This window comes from Struthio camelus, chromosome 1, assembly GCF_040807025.1.
Source record: "Struthio camelus isolate bStrCam1 chromosome 1, bStrCam1.hap1, whole genome shotgun sequence".
NCBI classification, from domain to species: Eukaryota; Metazoa; Chordata; class Aves; order Struthioniformes; family Struthionidae; genus Struthio; species Struthio camelus.
In genome coordinates, this window is record NC_090942.1 from 70,757,447 (window position 1) to 70,777,022 (window position 19,576).

The 19,576-nt window shown below is 40.6% G+C and overlaps 1 protein-coding gene across 3 annotated transcripts in view; it reads right to left on the minus strand.

Moving 5' to 3' along the window:
* MICAL3 (microtubule associated monooxygenase, calponin and LIM domain containing 3) overlaps positions 1-19,576 on the minus strand; it is a 150,091-nt gene that overhangs the window by 34,052 nt on the left and 96,463 nt on the right. For 2 of the 3 annotated variants that reach the window (XM_068947717.1, XM_068947721.1), the window contains 7 exons: positions 16,135-16,330; positions 11,397-11,641; positions 6,941-7,078; positions 4,650-4,712; positions 1,304-1,408; positions 528-659; positions 115-206 (listed from right to left, as the gene is read on the minus strand). In XM_068947717.1, the coding sequence (XP_068803818.1) occupies positions 115-206; positions 528-659; positions 1,304-1,408; positions 4,650-4,712; positions 6,941-7,078; positions 11,397-11,641; positions 16,135-16,330 (971 nt within the window). The remainder of the gene's footprint in view (positions 1-114; positions 207-527; positions 660-1,303; positions 1,409-4,649; positions 4,713-6,940; positions 7,079-11,396; positions 11,642-16,134; positions 16,331-19,576) is intronic. The other variant, XM_068947728.1, reaches the window with a different exon arrangement.

Here is a 19,576-nt window from a genome sequence, read left to right on the forward strand (position 1 = left end):
AGAGACAGGAAAGCAGGAAAGATCACTGCTGTCAGCCTATATTAGCTTATCTGACAAACTGTTCTATTGAACTACAGGAAGTAAGTAAAGAGCTTCAAAGATTTCTATTCTTACCTCTGTTTGTTTTGCTTTGGGACTATCAACAGGAGACGGAGGAAGAACACTGCCGTTAGCTGGCTGGATAGGGATGGACGGCTTGCATGGATCTAGGGAAAGTAAGTATGTTTCAGAAAACAAATGAGACCACTAATACTGTACATTTTTTTTGTTACACACAGCACATGGTGACAAATTTCTTAGCCCTTTATAAATTCTACACTGGACAGCCAGAACGTAGCCAAAACTTTCTGAATGACCAAAATGGTACAAGCTTGTTACGCAAAAACTTCTACAAGGAAAAGCAGTTACATGGGTTCTCATACGCTTTAGGAAGCGATAATTAACGGATTCAGAATACCCTTATGAAAAACTTTAATGCAAGTACATACTGTGCCCCTGTCCAGAGTGCAAGTTATTCAAGTGTCTACCTTCTGTCACACTGCAAGAAGCACCTTCTGTTCCTTCTTCATCTTCTTCTTCTTCAGAGACCTTCAGTTCTGGCTCTTCTATGTCACCTTGATGCAAGCGAAACTCAGCTTCTGCATCGGATGGGATGTCATCTGATCATTAATTATATGGATGGGGGAAAAAAAAGAAGAGATCTTGGGTACAAGTCAATCAGGACATCTGTTTATTTTCAAAATATTTCATAATCCTCTCTATTCACAAGGTGCTTATCACTGTCATAGCACAAATATCTAAAAGTTTTCCTCCTTTATTTTGTGTTAATTAGTGCCATTTATCAGTAAGTGACGGATGATTAAATAAATAAATAAGTAGCTGAAGTCCTACCTTCTCAGTTTTCTGGAAACTTTTCAATGTTTTCTGAAATATGCAGTTCTTTCTACATTAGCAAGGGAAGACTTTTTGGCATAATATCTTAGACCTTTCAAAAATTTACTTCTATTTAAATTATTCAGCAAGATTAATTACTGAATAAGGACTCCAGAATGGCCCTCTAATTCAGTAGATGTTGAGAGGAATGCACGAAATTTGTTCTACAATCCATGGCATTGAGGTTCTTTCGCTCCTATTTGTCCTTCACCCCTGGCTTCCCCTTGTCTATCTGCAATGAACTCCTTTCTACATCAACAGAAGTAAGATCAGACTTAAGGGCAAAGTATTTGCTTTTGCCAGTATTTGTATCTGCCAGTATGGTGTTGTTCATATAACAAGGTTTAAATGATGCACAGTGGTACCTTACCATCATCCAGTTCTGCACCTGTGTCTCCCTCTTCACCTGCCTGCCCTTCCGTGTCTGCAGGCTCTGTGCCCAGCTCATCCTCCACTTCGTTATCCTCACATGGAGCTAGAATATGTTCAAATATTGAGAAAGAAAAAAAAAAAATCTATACAGTGAAAAGGTTCAACATTAAATTGCACCAAATGTCCCTAGCAGAAATATTCATTAATTACTACAAAAACAAGGAATTCTGAAGCGTGTCAGCGGGAAAGACATATATAGTCAATTGATACCTTCAGACTCCAAGCAATCAGAGTGCCTGCCTTCAGGGCGCCTCCAAGACATGAGTAATGAAGGCAGCCAGGACTTTTCTGAGGCATGGGCCTTGTGAAAAATTCAGTGAGAAGGGGACTGGGAGGACACAGAATAAAGCTTACTGGTTTTTCAGAAAGATTTTTTTTTCTTTACTACAACAAAATAGTGACCATCACTTTGTAGTATGTGTGTATTAGCTGAAAACTGAAATCTCACAATGTACCACAACCATTCAGCTAGAAACTGCATCAGATTTTTGAGGGTGTAAGACAGAGGCGAAGAGTCTAGCTCTAGGTTTGATCATTATTACATCTGGAAACTATTTAACTCTGTGCGGCTAACAGCATTCTTTGATAAAACAGTCTGAGAGACTTGATATGTTGTACAAGTAACTAGATGAATCAAAATATTTTTAAGCAAATAAAAAGATGCATTCAAAACGTTCCTTTTTGTTAGAGCCCATGATTTGATTTGTCGGGTCAATATAAAGACAAGATTCTTGAATTTATAACACCAAAAGGGGCATGTGACAACCAATGCACTCATGACAAGATTTAATTACAGGAGGAAGACCCAGCTGTGAGGGTCTAAATTTCATTTTTAAAAGATGCTTAACAACCTAAAATAACCCTCTACTAACTCTCACCTTATTACACCCTTTCTCATCTCTAGTGTTATGGGTGATTTACTAAAAATTTGTTGCTGCTCTTCAGGCATTTTCATGTTATGCTATAGTTTCAGACATAATTTAAATGTAAACATAGAAGTGCTTCATTTTTTTCCACTGCAGAGTCCATCAACTACATTTTTGGATCTGTGCAGTGCGTTAGAATCTATTTAATAATAACATGCGGACACTTAGCTTGGTTTTTGTATGTCCACTTATTGCAAATGAGTATGCAGTCAGCGTGTATTCTTATGCATAATGTTCGCTAACTATACACACAGTATCTGGTCCTAAATGATGACAACAGGAGCATTTATAACTTCCTTGGTCACACCTATACCAGTAAACTAAGCAGTGCAAGTCTCCAGACCCGAATTCATAGAGTGTCACACTGCCAATTCCGTTGCTAAACTGGTAGGAGGGCTCCTGGCATGGTTCCTGGCAGTTACTTCCCGTGGCAGGGCTGCAGTATGTTTCCAATAGGCAGTCTGGATGCAGCCCCGCCGATTCTGGATGATAAAAAAGTTTTAGCCATATGGGTGCAAGTCATGCTGTGGCAGCTTTCTTCAGAGTCAGAGAGTGGGCCCCAGACCTTTTTATTTACTAGTGAAGATGTGGCCTTTGGAACCATTTATTAACTATGACAATCTTAAAAACAAACCAATTATCCCTACAATTGAGGTCTTACAGTGTCTCCTATTTCTCTAATACAGGTTTTTGCTTATTTCAAAACATAGCCTTTGGTTGGTGGTTTGTCTTCTTCCTTCAGCCTGAGAACTTATTTTATTCTATGCTTTTCCCCTCTGTACTATCAAGATAGACAAACATACGGGTCAGTTTATTTTCTGTAAACTATTGTGAAAAGGCAATTCCTAAGTGTGATAAAGCACTGGCTTATTCCCTTATGTTGGAGGCTTATAAAATCCAGAATCTTACAGATCTAGTGCGTAGGAGACATAGGAGACCGAGTCAAGTAGTAAAGGCTGGTCCTCCCACAAGGGCATCTATAGATGTACTGAATAAAACCAAACTGTGCCTCTGTCTGCTTGCTGCTGAGGTATGCCCTAGCAAATGTTATTTTGAAAACAGTTAACACCATAGGATGGTTTTAAGGTAAAACCAAATGTGAGCAATCTTAACCAAAACTTGAAAAAAAGTAACTCTGATGCTAGGAATATCTGATACCACTATGTACATGTGTGTCTTCTGATGCAGAAACCATGAGGTGACATGACTCACGTACAAAGTGTTTAAGAGAGAGGAGAAAATCAACTCTTTTAGAGAGCTTGGTACATAAAACTCAACAAACAATTTTATGGATGCATAGATAACATAGTAACAACTCGGTGCAAGGGGGATCCCATTTTGAGGGACATGGAGAGCTTGCAAGTGGCTGGTTATATTATACATATACTGTGCATATACGTATACGCAGTTAGGATAAGGAGCAAGAGGCCAAAAGCTGTCACACAATAACTTAGAAGCTACACACTATGGCAGCCAGAAACTGGGTTTAGCACTTCGCTCACATCAGCTAGCAGCCATGAGCAGACTGCATCACGTGCAGCCATCCTGTAAACACTGCTGCCTTGCCAAAGCAGCAAGAGAAGCAAAGTTTTGTAGCTGAGCTAGTTATTCTGATGTGCCAAAGCAAGATAGCCATAGATCAACTACATAACCATGAACTACTCCTTACTGATTTAGATACTTCCATTGCTCTACAGAATTTGACTCCCTTACTCTAATCCCAGAATCTCCACACTCATCGGCTTTGCAGTAGAGCTTAGAGGACCAACTGAAGAAAGCAACTGAACTCTATCACCCTTCAGCTCTCCTGAGGCTTTCCTAAGTAACATGAACTCCAAGTCAAAGGAGACACAACAGTCATTGCTATTCCTAAAGGTCCCAGCTTAAACCTCACTTTTCTTTCTCGCTTTCTTCACAAGATATCTAGAATTTGCAATTGCTTCAGATAATTGCAATTGCTTCAAGAGCTCTCTGTCACTTAACCTTTCAACTGCAAAAAAGCCCCATGTTCTTTTACTCAAGGAGCTGGGAGAAGAATAACTGATCTACTCTTCTATTCATAAAACAAATCAAAACATTCAACTAGATTCCTCCTGCTACTTTATTACACCACGATGACCTCTCTGTTTGGCCTGTCTTCCACAGGGTTACAACAAATGTCCTGTTCATGCAAGAATGGGCTGTCCGAGCAAGGCATGCATGCACACTTCCCCTTCCTCCCTCCCTCCACTTCCAGTCATGCAGTAGCGACAGGGCCATAAGTTCCAGGGTTAAAGTACCAGCTCAGCTGCTGAAGGCATGGAGAAGAGACGGGCAGGGTTATTGTGCATTGGAATACATAGAACATCACCAAACTACCTCCAGGGACCGTCTCCAGCCACGCCTGTACCGCCTCACGGCGTACGGAGGGAAGGTCGGATGCTGAATTTAAAAAACAATAAATTATAAGAAATCAAAATTAGACCATCAGGAAGTGTCTAAAAGTGAAATGTGACAAAAGGGAAATTTTTCAGTAGCAAATACAGGAATAAAACCTAAGAGATGTTAAACAATTGATAACAGGCTTGGGATTTAAAGTAAGATAACATACAAATGCCAAAGGCCAAATCTTCCTTTAGGATGGGATGTTAGAGGAAATACAGATGGCAATGTAAGAAAAACAGAGTTCTTGGCATCTGATTAGCAGGTTGCTACTGCTGTACTCTCAGCTTGAAATTTTGTACAGGAGGGAAATTAATAGATGAAAGAGCTGAGCAATGAGACATAGCAGAAGCCGTCAGCCACAGTATTTCAGAATCTGCACCACCCGGGTTTGAATGCTACCAGACAAGGAAGAATTCCTGAAACTGAACGAGAGAGACTTCTGCGTTTCAGCCATGTTATTCCAGATCAAACCTCACCTCCAGCTGCTCCTCTGATAAGCTCTCCAAACAGCTCATATGACAGAATACAGCTCAGCCAGGAACAAATCTGTCTATCAACTCAGATTGAAAATTTATGGCATATCCACCAGTACATATTTGCAGCAGTTATTTTAAAAACAAATTGCTGATATGCCAGTGCATGCCTGCACTGCATCCCAGTGTAAATGAAGCAGCTATCTATTGGTCAGTAGATTTTCCTAGTTTGGCCTAGTTTGAGGGAAAGGGAAGGAAATACTGCCCTGCTTCCCAAAAGAAGCCGGAAAGATTGCAAAATCAATTTGGAAAGATCAACATAGGCTTTCCTTTATTTTGCTGGCAGATGTACTAATACACTATGGAAAGGTAGGAATCAGAAAATACAAACCAAAAGAAAAACTCAGACACTATAGTGCCACAGACCTTCAAGCAGAAGCTATACGAACCTTCATTGTGGTAAACTTAAGAAATCGTGTTATCATTTTTAACTCAGGGGTCTTAACTTTTAAGTAACCACTGCAGGAATATTGAATGTGGATGAATATTGAATGTTCCACAGACAGTGGAACAAGGCCCATTTCTATGATTGCAATGGGAAGGAAATACTGATCTCTTACTTGTACTACACACCAGAAAATCTAAGTGCACTCTTTAAACTGCAGTTATAAACGCAGCCTAATTGAACTGTAACTATGCATGAAGTTGGACCAGGATTTAAAAAAGGCCAACCAGAACTATGAGGAAAAGGTAATTACCTTGCATGGAATAAGATCAGCAACACGAGGTAAAGTCCTAGGCTTTTTCAATACAGATCAGTCATGAACTTAATTTTACATTTACTGTAAAAGAAACCCCTTCCCACAGCACACTTATTCCCTCCACAATTCCGGCACAAGGGTTTGTTATAGACTTTGATAGAAGACCACCACACACTAAATTAGCATCATTAACTTTTTTGAAACTTGAGTTTCTGGATAAGTAAAGCATGTACGACGTACTTACCTTACGACATCCAGTAATATTGACTAGAAAGGGGTCTGGCACAGAGGTGAGGTCAGTAGGGACGGCTGGAAGGTGTTTATAAGATAGCTAGAATGTTGGCATTTTTCCCCCTCCAAAGTTTTCCTTTAAGCAACCAGCAACTCAAAAAGATCACACCTTGCTTTAAAAACCAGAAATCCTGTCAAATCTTAAGTACAGGGAGTCAGACAACGACTGGTCAGATCTGTGAGCCCTTTGAACTCCATCCTTCCCTGATACTACCAGCTGCAGTTACACCATCTGAAAAGCAGCAGCAGAGAAATACACTCAGTACAGAAGCCAGCCCTGTTCAGTCTCTCACTGTGATGCATGGACCACACACATGTCCCGCTTCAGCTTTCCTGGGTGTAGAATCCTCATTGCCACAAAAAAAGCACACGACAGCTTCTAGCACTTCCCCTAACGTCAGTTGCCAAGGGCTGATGCCTTGCACCAGCAAACCATTTCTACAGCGAGGAAGAATGCTGTGGAGTCCAAATAGGCATGCCAGTGGCTCAGAAGTCACAAAGCTTTTGAGCTGAGAAAGCAGCCATTTTAAGCAGAAACTGACCTGAAAAGCAAAATGTTTAACCAACTGCAATTTCAGAACTTAGTCCCTTTGAATCATTACCGCCCCTTCTGAAGAGCACTGCTATGAAAAGGCGCAGAAGCAACAGAGTTAAACAGCTGCAATCGTCTCTAGGGATTGACAGTGCACGGGGAGATTACCTCTGGAGGTGGAGGACTTTGAGGCTGGGACCATTTTTTCCTCCTCCTCTTTTTCACGGATGTGTGTCCAGTGCACATCTGCCAGGATCTCCAAGGGATCAACCGGATTTACAATCTGCTGCAGTCTAAGGTTTCCAGCTAGCAGATCGAGGATATGGCAGACCAGGATGTTGGCAGGGTGGGATGAAGGACAGGGAGGAAAAGGTGGGAGAACAGTGGAAAGGAAAAGTAACACATCACAGGAAAAGAAATATGAAAAGAAGAAAAGAAAATATTACTAAGATCAGTTTGCAAGACAGACAGAAAAAGCTCAGCATTGGGTGTGCACGCATACACCAATACAGCAGGTTCCCACTCCTCACGTCCAACATCAAAGCTGAATAATGCCATTCCGAAGGCAAAGAAATGCTATTAAAAACTTCATTATATATTATCTCTACTGCAAGCAGCTTCGCTGAAATGAAAGACATTTTCTGGGCGTCCAACAGATATGTGGTAGGTAAATACCAATTCAGCAGAAATTTCCAGCTCCTTTAGCCTACTCAACATTATTGCCAAAGATATCTTGCTGTTAAAGGCAAAGGACAGTCTGCATTGTAGTTTGAGGCACCAAAACAAAAGGATCTTAATTCCCTACTATCTGGTTAAGTATTCCTTTCTATGCCGGGTAAATCTTTCTTTGTGAATTAAATTACATGTTGGATCTCAAAGTTTCAGATCTATGTGTAAATGCATATGCACACATGGGCACACACTCGTTTTAACAATTAAACACTCTATGTACTCCTGCTATTTTGCACTAACTGGACTGTTTAAAGGGCAGAAGTGTTTTTTGAGCAGTTATCAACATTTTCTTTATGACTTACCCCCTGCCAAAGACATATTTCCCTTTGCAAAGAGGAATTTGTTTCAAAGGAATTACATTATTCCTCATTCACTTGCCTACACAAAGCTCATTACATAGGGAGTGTTAAAGGGAAGAGCAGACATGACAGGAATTTACCCAATGGCTGCAGAATACTCACGCTGAAAGGATCTTCCCCTGAGATTAGTCTATTATCTTCACAGACCCTTTCTTTACTGCTACCTGCTATGAGACTATGTCTCAGGTTTTGCTACCTGCTATGAGACTATGTCTCAGGTTTTGTTTACCCCTAATAAAATACGTCACTCTGCAGGGGCCAAGGTGTTCAGTGTCTGCAGAGGGAGTGGTCTTCAAAAACAAATGACTCATGCTGAATAGGAAAATGCCCACTTTATAAAGTTAACTCACTATTCACGGGTGGATTATCTCTGTGTAGGCTAAACCACTACTTTAGTAGCTTAAAACTCAAAAGCAATTAGACTTTCATAAGCTGGACTAGAGGTTGGAAAGAAGCAAGAAACATTAGCAGCATTTAGAGGCCATACTCAATTCCTGTTGTCCTGTTTTAATGCAGTTCCTCTCTCCCAGCAATGATCCCCCTAGACATAACAAAGTGTTTAGGACTTCAGTTCCAGGAATGACTGCGTATGATAGCTAGTATTAAAACTGCAGAAAAAACAGGCAGAAGGAACTGCAAAAAGGATGGAATCACCGGGGGATTATTAAAGGGGAAATGGGATCAGACACACAAACTCAAATGCAGAGTACCATTCACAATTTAGTCACATATTTAGCAGCTTTGTCTCCCTATTACCTCATCAGAAAGTTTTTGTATCAATCAGCTCAAAAACATGATCGAACCATAGCTACTTGACATCCTGCAGGAAAAGGAAACCGGGTTTTTCTCACCGCATACCAAAGCACTCACATGCAGGCCACAGGATGAGTAGAGTTAGCATTTGCATCCCCACGCAAAATTTAGTGTTAAAAGGTTTAGGTGAGCCAGCAATGGCTGAGAAGTATATAGTCACTCAGCAAGGCTCAAAAAGAGCAGGTCCCACATGATCTGCATGCTTTTAACATGGATTTATCTGAGATTTAGACCAGTGTAACATACACACCTGCAGTCAACCCCCCCAGACTCTATAGAGAGGCCTGGGCCTTAACTAGGGAATAGGTTCTGCTCAGCTTTTTCAGTAAGTAAACTGCAGTTTAAACAGCACAGCCAACTGCGAAGGACTGCTGCTTGGCTAACAGGCAAATCTAACACTTCTTTGAGGTCTAAAAGCTTGAGAATTTCAAATGACAGCTGGTATGGCCTTCCCCCAAGATTACCTCCTATGCTTTGCAGGAAGCTGGACATTTGTTCCATGTGGATAGGTAGCTTTCCCCTCTAGTTTTACTTTAGCATTTACCAGCACTTAATAAGAAATGGGTCATCTTAACATTTAGTAGAATGTGAAGCCACCCACGAATCAACTTCTTAGAAGCCAGGTCTAAAGCAAACTAGCAACTACAACACGGGAAAACTTCTTCATTTATGATCTTCAGCCATCCTACTACTACTTCTAATCCTTTCCACCAGAAAAACTAAATTGGGAAAAATATAACATCTTAGATTTATTGTTTTATAAATATGACAGATGCTAAGCTACAGTGGTTACAACTGCTAGTCCCAAAGTATGTAGTTTGACAACTGGGTATGCCTTCTTACCTGTATGAAGGCCCTTGGATTTTCCACTCATGTATTCTGGCTCTGATGAACCACATTGAGTGAATAAGGGATTGACAAGCTATTAGGACCAAGTGCTTCAAAAAAGCACACCAGAAATAAACTGCAGCAAAACACATTATGGAAAATAGCACAACTAGTTAAACTAGAACGCCAGATTAACTTCACGTCCATTTTGTGACTTTGAAAAATCGGAGGATCTCCAGAGTTTGATTAGCTTCCCCAACACTCTCTCCCCACAGACATACATTCACAAAGGATACAACAAAAAATGCAAGTTTGCTCACACAGGCAATCTAAAAGCAGTAGTTCTGATGTGTCCAGTGTGTCTGACACATTGCACAGGAACAAATCTGAAACGTCCTGAATATGTATGGGGTTCACTGTTCATGCACATTATGGTGGCAGACTGACCCGGATTTCTAGATATCCTGAAGTATGTGGCAGCTTTATCTTTTTCCTAAAATCAGCAGAGATGCCAGACCTGAAATTCAGCAATCGATCAGGAGATAAAGATAACAGCAGCTATTGAATCAGTTTTGAGAGAGCTGGTAAAGCAAATAAATAAAAGAGAAAATTTTCTCATGTGGGACCTGCTCTTTAAAACACTCCCCCCTGCTTAGGGGAAATGGAAGTGGAAAAGGTATATGGGTACCTTTAAATGTACCCGTGTCCTCTTCATTTGAGAGACGTTGAAGCCAGAGGCCTTGCTGCAGCTCTCTCTCCCAAGGGCAATACTCTCCCTCTACAGCAGAGGGAACCACACATCCATATATAACATCAGACACACGTGTGTGTGCGTGTGTGTGCGCGCGCCACAAGCAATGGAGAGAGAGAAAGAGAGAAAGAGAGAAAGTACAGAATCAGAAAGAAAGAACTGTCTGGAAATCCAATGAGTATTACTCCCACTGCACTCAAAGTGCCTGACAGGAAAACTCTGCTTGACAGAAACAACGGCTGTCTGAAAACACCATGGTTTAGCAGACGAAACACACAGCATGCAGGTTACCATACTTAAAAAGCAGTCTTGACTTTCCTAGACTTCAGCTACGGAGACACACAGTTCCTATGCTGAAAGAGTAGCCAAGCAGCCTGTTGAGTTCATGAACAAAACTGCCGCTAAGATTCACTGTAACTGGACCTCTGCTCCCACAAGGAGGCCAAAGGAGTCTGATAGTCTTCACAAAAGGGAAATGAAATTACAAAGCCAAGATAAATGAGAAATCTGGAATGGTGGTGAAATGCTGAAAACATGTATATTCTTACCACAAGCTCTGCATTACGGTGACTGAGACAAATGCAGAGAAAAGAGTCTTTCTCTGAGATTTTCTACAGGAAACCCCTCAGAGCTAAAATTAGAACAATCTAAACTCCTTGTCTTCTCAAGACCTTCTTCTAAATAAGGAGAGCGGAAAGCAGCTTCTGGGATCCCCTGATGTTAGCTGTAGGGGACCACCTCTGGGTGAGGCACCCTGCGAAACTGAAAACGCTGCCTCCACAATGCTTCCAGTTCTTGCTGTCAAAGAACAAAGGGCACATTCAAATCCAATTCCCAATAATAATAATAAACAACAATAAAACAATGCATTGTCACAAAGCTGTGAGTTGCACACGTTGGCATGGTATATGGGAAGCATGTTGTGTTGTCAATAGTGCTGTAACTGCCCTGTGGGGAAAGATCCAGAACGATCCACCTAAAAGTTTCCTTGACAATAACTCCCTAAAAAATCAAAGTAATATAAAAGTGAAAGGAGAAGGAAAGATTTCTAAGGCAGATCTTTTTCATTCTACATTGCAAGTACTCAGCTCAGTTTTCACTTCCATCTAGCAGAAAGAAAGGACAAATCAGTCTGTCTAACCTTCGCTAGACTGCTCGTCTTCCTCCTCTTCGTCTTCCTCCTCCTCGTCGTATTCTCCCTCTTTGTCTTCAATCTCAAGATTCTCCTCAGCCTCAATCTCTTCTTCACTCTTTCCCTTCAGGAGAGCATGGATTCGCACAGCTTCTTTCCATGGCACGCCACCCAAGTCTGAAGGGGGTTGCTGAGGCTGCAGTAGTTCATCATCTTCCTCCTCATCCTCCTCCTCCATCTCAGACTCTGAACTACTGTTTAAAAGAAGGATAAGGCAGCAACTTGTTAATGTTTCTTGATGAGTCTACATATGACTGACAAGACATGTCAATATATAAAGGCCCAAAACATACAGTGGAAACCATAACACTTGTCACCTTCTTTCAGTATTTCATAGGCATTTTAGTTACAGCTTGGTTGGCGGGCTGCAGTATGGTCCATGCCCTGCTTCTTTTCACAGAGGTGAAGCAGCATAAAAGCACCTATGAAACTGCATCCAAATATTTGCGCAGCATTCATTGTTACAGTACCTGAACATACTTAAGTCCAGTGAAAAAAAGTAACTTTACCCATTCCACATTGCTTTGTCTACACCAGTGCATAAGAGTGCTTGGCAGTGTCAGAATGTAGAAGGTGATATCTTTTGATGGTGACAACTACTGCTGGCATTTTGGATAGCTAGGGCATTTTTGGCACTTGCTGGGGACAGCCACAGAAGGCTTTAGGAACAGAAAGAACATAACGCGCAATACAACTATCAGGCCAAAGCATACCGCACGTGAGCTAAGGACATTTGGAGAGAAATGCAAAATTCCACACTTCTCCACATCACGGACAGCACTACCATATGCATCCAGTTAAGTGCAGAGCGTACATAGTGGCAAGAAACGGCAGAAAACACTGCAAGGACAATTGCAATAACATGCCTATTATTCTCACAGTGAAGTCTAAAACATGGAAAACAAGACATATATATCATTAGCACTTTTTAGCAGATATCTTTGCTTAACTCCAGTAGTTCCTCAGTATAAGCTGCAGGGGCAAGAAATGTAACTGCCTATAAAATGACATGTAATCTAACCCAGTCTTACATACTGGACTATCCAGAGATAGTTGGGAGAAGGATGGTTGTATTTCACACTGGAAAATGAATGTGACCCACAGTACATTCAGAGAATGCATCTGCAGAGCAAAAAGGTATTCTTCCTTTGTTATTCTTTAACAGATCATTGTCAGAAAAAACCTGCATTTACTACAGCAATAGTTGGGTGCTTCCCATATAAATCTTAATAGGCCCAGAAAACTGTTTGTGAATGGTTAAAATTTGGGTGAGTCATCTGAGAACAATATCCTACTCCTGCTGCTTCCTTATGACAGCTGTCACTGTATTCAACAAACTATTGCCTTCGGCAGAACCCTTTCCAAACAGACAACGAGAGGGAAAGCTGGCAAGCTGAAAATCAAGAAGAATGACGTTTAAATTCCACGCAAGTCTGTAAAATATAAACAGTTGTTGTAATTTCATTTCCCATACACAGATTTTTATTACCTGAGCGCTCAACATGTGACATACTGACACTTTCTAGAAAATGCTACTGGGCAGCACCTTTCTCTTATACTGTTAATAAACATATTCAGGTGCAGATTTCAACTCTACTCTAACACTGCGTAAATATATCATATTTACATAATTTTATTCATCCACTTGCCTGAGAGACTATTTTTGTTAAAGAAGTTAATAAACAAAACATCATTGGTTTTTCTGTGCTCTGACTGTCATATATGCCTGTCTGTAGGCCCTTAAATTCTCCCCACTGTTTTGCATAGATATAACACGATTCTGATTAATATAAAATGCTCAAATTATAATCCACTTTTCCACAGCGTAAACTGATCACTTATTTTTAACTGTCTGCCCCTGTTTTCACACAGTAAATACCAAACACAAACGCTGTTGTGTGCCAGAGACTCAGTGTATATTCTAGGAGACTGAAGCATACTCCAGAGGCTAAATTACGCAGACATTCCCATAGAGATAAAAAGTGACGATCCTTTTCTCCCTCCTCCCTGACTAACAGCACACTTTCCTACCCTCCAGTATGGAAATAAACCTGACAGGTGCTGCATGCTGGGTTTTCAGTGTGCTGGCGATAAGGTTTACTGCTGCTTAAACTGTTGCCATGACTGCTGAATGGGTCGAGCTGCTGTTCTTCAACCAGCCTGCTTATCTCATGTAATATTGACGACATAAATTCTTTACCGCATAGCTCACTTTACCTTCTTTGGCATTTATTTATAAACGTGCTTTTTGTCTGACCTTGGAATACTGAGAAATGCAAAGCTGGGTGGCTGAGAGACGACAGTGAGATGGCCTGGTAGAGCAGGCATTCCTTTTAACGTGGTCGTTCTGCGCCACATGAAATAATTCAACAGCCGAGACTTTTTTTTTCTATAAAGCAGTGATCAAAGACTAAATGCAGGTTACTTTATGGAATTTGAACAGCCAGTTGAATAGCTCTATAAAAAAACGTACCTACAACACAGACTTATTGCTGATGAGATGCACCAAAACCTAACCCACGCAAACTAAACTCTTCTATTCCCTGGCCGTACAGGTCCAACATAGCATAAGCTGTCCTATTGCACTCCTTTCAAAGACCACCTTGACAGAATATTACTCTATAACCAAAATGGCAGATGACATACTGCCAAGTGTTACTTAAAGTGGATGAATAAAAGCATTTAAAGGGCTTTCTACCCCTCAAACACTGTGTAGTCTGAGTTGGGTTGTTTAAATGAGTTTTTCCTGTTGAGTTGATGCTTAAGCAAGACTACCTCTCTTTGGAAAAAACAAACTTCAAATATTGTTTCCCAGAAGTTTCTCTGCTATGTGCATGCTCACGTGTGTGTGTTGGGAAGCTCTGTGTCAGAAAGTACAGTCTCTTTCTGGTTTACAGTGTGTAACTGCATGAACCTTGAAGGTCAGTCTGTTAGTCCGTAAGACACAAAGAGAACAAAAAGTTCTGCATTTACTCAGTAAGCTCCTAACCCTGCAGCTAAGCACCAAGACACTGAGTAAAATCAAATTAGGGCTTTGGCTGGTTGGCTGCAGGCGTCAAAAATTTTTTCTTTCTTTGTTGCAAAAGTGGTCACGCTTTTTCCTGACTTTTCTTTGTCTTTCTGCAAAGCACGAGGGATTGGGTATAGCCAAATACAAAATACCAGGTGACTACATCACCTAAACAATTCTCTGATGTTTGGCCTACACAGCCTAATCAATGCTCCAACTCAAATTGCTTGCCATATATGAATTTGGGACAGAGATTTTTCCAGGTCAAATGGACAGGAAATGTAATATATTTTCTCTTTCCTCTTCATTATAGAGTGTGAGCTGCCCACTAAACACTGTCTTGAGCAGGCAAAATTTAACAGTTCAGACTATCTGTGCAGGAAGCTAAAGGAGAGATGAGTAAAGCAAACAGAATTTGAGCTGCTCACAAAATGCTCCAGAGAATATTCAACTATTCAACCTGGACAAGATCTCAGTTATGTAAAATGCATCTAAACAGCATCTTTTAAAGAAACAAATATGTTAAGAAACTAATTAAAAGTGTTGTTATAGTTCCAGAGAAAACAGGTGTACAAGATAACAGCAATCCCCAGACACTTACATTAAGTCTCACACTCCTGAGTCCAAACTCACTAACCTACCAAGAGAGGAAGAGTTCAGGCTATAAAAAGCTATTCCTTTCTAGATGCTGCCTCTTCAAACTTATCTTATGAGATGACTTGGATTCCGTACTACCATAATCCTATGAACATTTAAATGAACAATTTTATTCCTGCATTCTTCACCACACCAATTTAATTCAATTTCACAGGCATAAAAGTAGTAAGCAATTTCTTACACAGCCCTACACCTGTATGTATAGAGTATGTACAGAGTAAGTTTGTAACCTCTGAGTCTCAGGAACCAGTAGCAGAATTATCTGAGTTTATTTCAAAAGGACTATTGGACAGACTGAGAGCTGAAAAATTACAGGTTACGGCTGCTACAAATAAAAGTATATGATTAGAAACCATATTAAGAGATCAAGATGGCAAAATATACGTGACTGACTATAAATGTCACAGGTGTTCTTCATCAATATTTTCTCTCAGTTGTTCTTGCAGCAACCAATATCCATGCCTGTAAGTATTTGAATTCTGGCATGCCTGTACATCACTTTATAGATAAAGGGAAATTTGTGAAGGTGTGGTGCATTATTTTTCAACAGCCATACCTATTGCTTCAAACTAAGATCTCTCTGGCATTGCGACAACATTCAGTCCCGGCTGCATGAACGTCAAACTTAAGCTTTAAACCACAAATGTTTTTGAACTGAAATGCAAAATAGACAGAAAAACGGTTAACTTTCGAAACCATCCCTCCTTTTCAATCCATGTTCTGTTGCTCGGATGACTACAATCCTGTTGTCTTTAATGCAATCCCATCCTCACCCTAATCCCTTCCAATTTAGGACTGGTTTTCATGGTACGAAAGTACTACCGGTACCTTTTTAAGAAAGTAAGTAATTTAGAAGAATAGAAACTCTAACACAAATTATCTATGTACACATGCACAACATTTTCGAGAACTCTGAAAAGGGCAACCTGGTAAATTATACGTGGGAAAAAAGCTAAAGGAACAGCTGGCAAAAGTCTGTTGGGATAGGATGTAAAAAACTTATGGATAACGTGTGCTAACCTGCTGGGCACATCATCTTCTGTTGCTTTGTCTAATACACTGCTCAGGTTATGTTCTGCTAGTGTCTCTTCAGGAACCTCTTCCAGTTCTTCTTCCCGTTGCAGTGACAGTCGATAATTCTCCAGCTCAATCCGCTCAGGTGTGCCACGCAGTCGCTTGGCAAGGCTAGGCTCTTCCAGCCCATTTACATTAGCACCTAAAGAACAAGCCAGTGAATAAACAATAAATGCAACAGTCAGAACAGTATTTTCTTAAGGAAACTGAGCAATTGGGAGAAACAGGGCATGAGGCAGAGGGAGGTAAATCAAGTGAGAGAAAGAGAATACCTTATGTCATTATCCTGTTCGCAACTACAGGCAGAACCTGCTGGGGAGACAGACTGCAAAAGGGAATCTTAACGGTTTTGGCTAACAGATGCTAAAAAGAATGTTGAATGTCCTAGTTGAGAGAGGAAATAAGGACATTTTAGCTGCATAAACCAGAGCTGCAGTGGAGCGTATTTGGTAAGGATTGCGGAAGGCCATAGACTGGGAGTCTAAATGCTATAGGACAATCCTGCTGTGTAATGCTAAAATTGTTACCAGTCAAGTCGGGTAGAACTACAGAGTCAGACAGCATGAAAATATTGCTAATGCTTAAAGTAAAGCAGAGGGGGAGAAGCAGAATGAAAAAGATCCACTCGGGGAAAGCTTTCAAACTTTTTCTAGACTTGAATTTATTTTTTATCAGAGCATGTGATGAAATACGCCACAGGGAAAAATCTAGCTGAGATGTTCCCAAGCACAAATCCCACAGGTCCCAGAAAAGTGAAAGCGCGTGTGAATCAGCTAGTTGGAGAAAAGAAGTCTAAAGAAGCTTCATTCACTGTGGCAGTCAATGAATTACATTTGAACCCGCATTCAACCATCTCTTTAAAATTCTAGTATTTTAGCTTAAATAGCATGCCACTGTTTTACCCTTATCCAGCTTAGTATTTACAGAGACCAATCTTTCCCAGCCGCTGTTGTGCTGTGCTAAAGGAGCCAAGCCTTTCTCTCATGAGATGAGCTCTTCAGTCTCCTGATCATCCCCTAGCTCTCTGCACCTGTCCCAGTTTGGATTACTCTTTCCAGAACCTGCATGGTTAGAATCGTATACAACTTTCCAGATGAGGTCTTATCAGTGTATCACGCAGCTCTGCCAGAAATCTCTCATCTGATAAGCCCTGAAGAGCACGTTTGCCTATTTATATGCCACATAACACTGGTGGCTTTTATTTAGTGACTGATATTGAGATCTCTCTCCTTCTCTACTTTCAACTGATAAGCACCTTGCTGGTAGCCAAAATTCTCAACGCTTTCTTGGTGCATGACCTGGTACTTTATACTATTAACATTTCTATTTTTCATTGTACAGTCTACAAAATTTTGCTGTTCTTAGTATATGACATTCTTCTCCTCCTCTGCATTGATGATGCTTCAGAATGTTTCCTCAGCAGTGAATTTCATCAGCAGATTTCCCCTTTTTTTTGCCAATAGCACTAGTGAAAATATTAAAAAGATCAGTCCCCAGATTATTTTTTGTGAACTCCATATTCTGTAGGCGTCATCCAACCCCATTATTTCCTCTTTCAAGAAAACCACTGCTCTCTCATTGAAGCCAGCACCGTCCGTACTACTCCTTCATTTCACCCAGTTTAACTAGTAATTTCCATGTGGCAGTTTTCAGGTGCTTTATTGAAGTCCTACCTGATCAGATGCACTACCTTTCCCTTACGGAGGTCGTCAGTTACCTTATCAGCAAAAGCTGTCAGGCTAGTCTGGCACAGACTTTGGTGAACCCATGTCACATTTTATACCACTTACCTTCATGAGGTCAAACTGTTTCATTTGTAGAACCATCAGTCTTTACTCTTTTCCTTCACAGAAAGTGCTTTACCTACCGTTTATATTAAGGGATATGCATTCGTTCAGATAACCTTTTTTCCTTTTTGTCTTTTTGTTTATACACAGGCCACAGTTTTGTCACCCAGTGAGGTGACAGTCAGGGTATAACAGGATAACCCGATTTGATTACAAATCGTTACTGTAAAGGTCACCAGCTCTTCCAGTTTTCTGAGACAGAGCTTATTTGGTCTCATTTTGCTTCCACTCATTACAGTGCAGTAAGATTTGAATTTTACTTCCAGTTTCATTGGGTTAATTTCCATTTCCAAACTTTTCTACATATTAACTAACTTTTTTTTGCTCCCATGTTCAATGCCATCGTCCCAACTGAAACTGGAGGCCAAATATTCATTTAATTTCCGGGTTGTACCTAAAACTGCAATCAATCCCAGCCCCATCTTCCTTGTGGACCTTCTTCCATTTTTCCTCGTTTTCCTTTTCAAACACAGATAAAGAATACGGCTGTTTGCTTTCTTTTCATCTGCAAAGTCTAATTCAGCATGAACTTTGGCAATGTTTACTTTATCTTCACACTTTCTGACCTCCAAGACATTTTCTTTTTCCTTTTTTTTGTTGTTTCTCAGTCTATTCCTAACAGTTTTTTTTTTTTGAGGCACTTATCCACCCAGTAACATCTTATTCTTTCACACAAAAGACTACACAGGCCTCGCCATAATTAGCGGCAGTTATTTTCCAAACCTCTCCGGAAAGATGAAATCTTCCGTAAAGAAAATTGCCAAGAGTGTTTTTCTCTCTTGCTTAACATGATGGAACTCCTTCCTCTATGACGTGGGCAAGTGACTGCTGCGCCCGAGGCCGGAAGCACGGAGCTTCTTTACAGTACAAACCACAGAGGCCTGCTCAGGTGAAAGGCTGGGGCGTTACCTGGCATTTCCAAGGATACTGTGGTCTCTACCATTTCCTCTGCTAAACCTCATGTTGTGTAGTTTTTATAAGTTTAATGCAACTGAACTGCATTTTCGGCTAGGATTCACATTTCATTTCACTCTCTCTAGATGGTGGCACCACTTCAGCCAAAGCTATTTTTACAATCTGTGTTACATTCCCCAACCCTGAGTTCACAGTAACAAGGGAACTGACCTGGAATATTGCTTTGCCAGTTCTGGCTGACAGTGAAAACCCAAAGGATGCTGGGTAATGGAAGAGCACCAAGGTGAGAGAAAACAAAGGAAGAATATACTAAATCATCATAAAACAAGAGTTTTTCTACTTGGAACGCTATATACAGAACAGAGCACTCAGCTAGGACCAGCTCCTTCAACAGAAATCCTTTTCTACATGCTGTTTTTAACTTGTTCTCTTCCGATGCATACCCCAACAATGCTATAAAGTTCACAAGCAGAAAAAAAAAAGGATAAAAAGAATTTTTTCTCCATCTGACATTATTTCAGCTCTTTCCTTTTCTAACAGCCTTAAGTGTTTCTGTGAGCTTTTCCAAAGGAAAATAAGAGAGAAATATAAAATCATGTCCACACAATGAACTGAAACGAACAGAG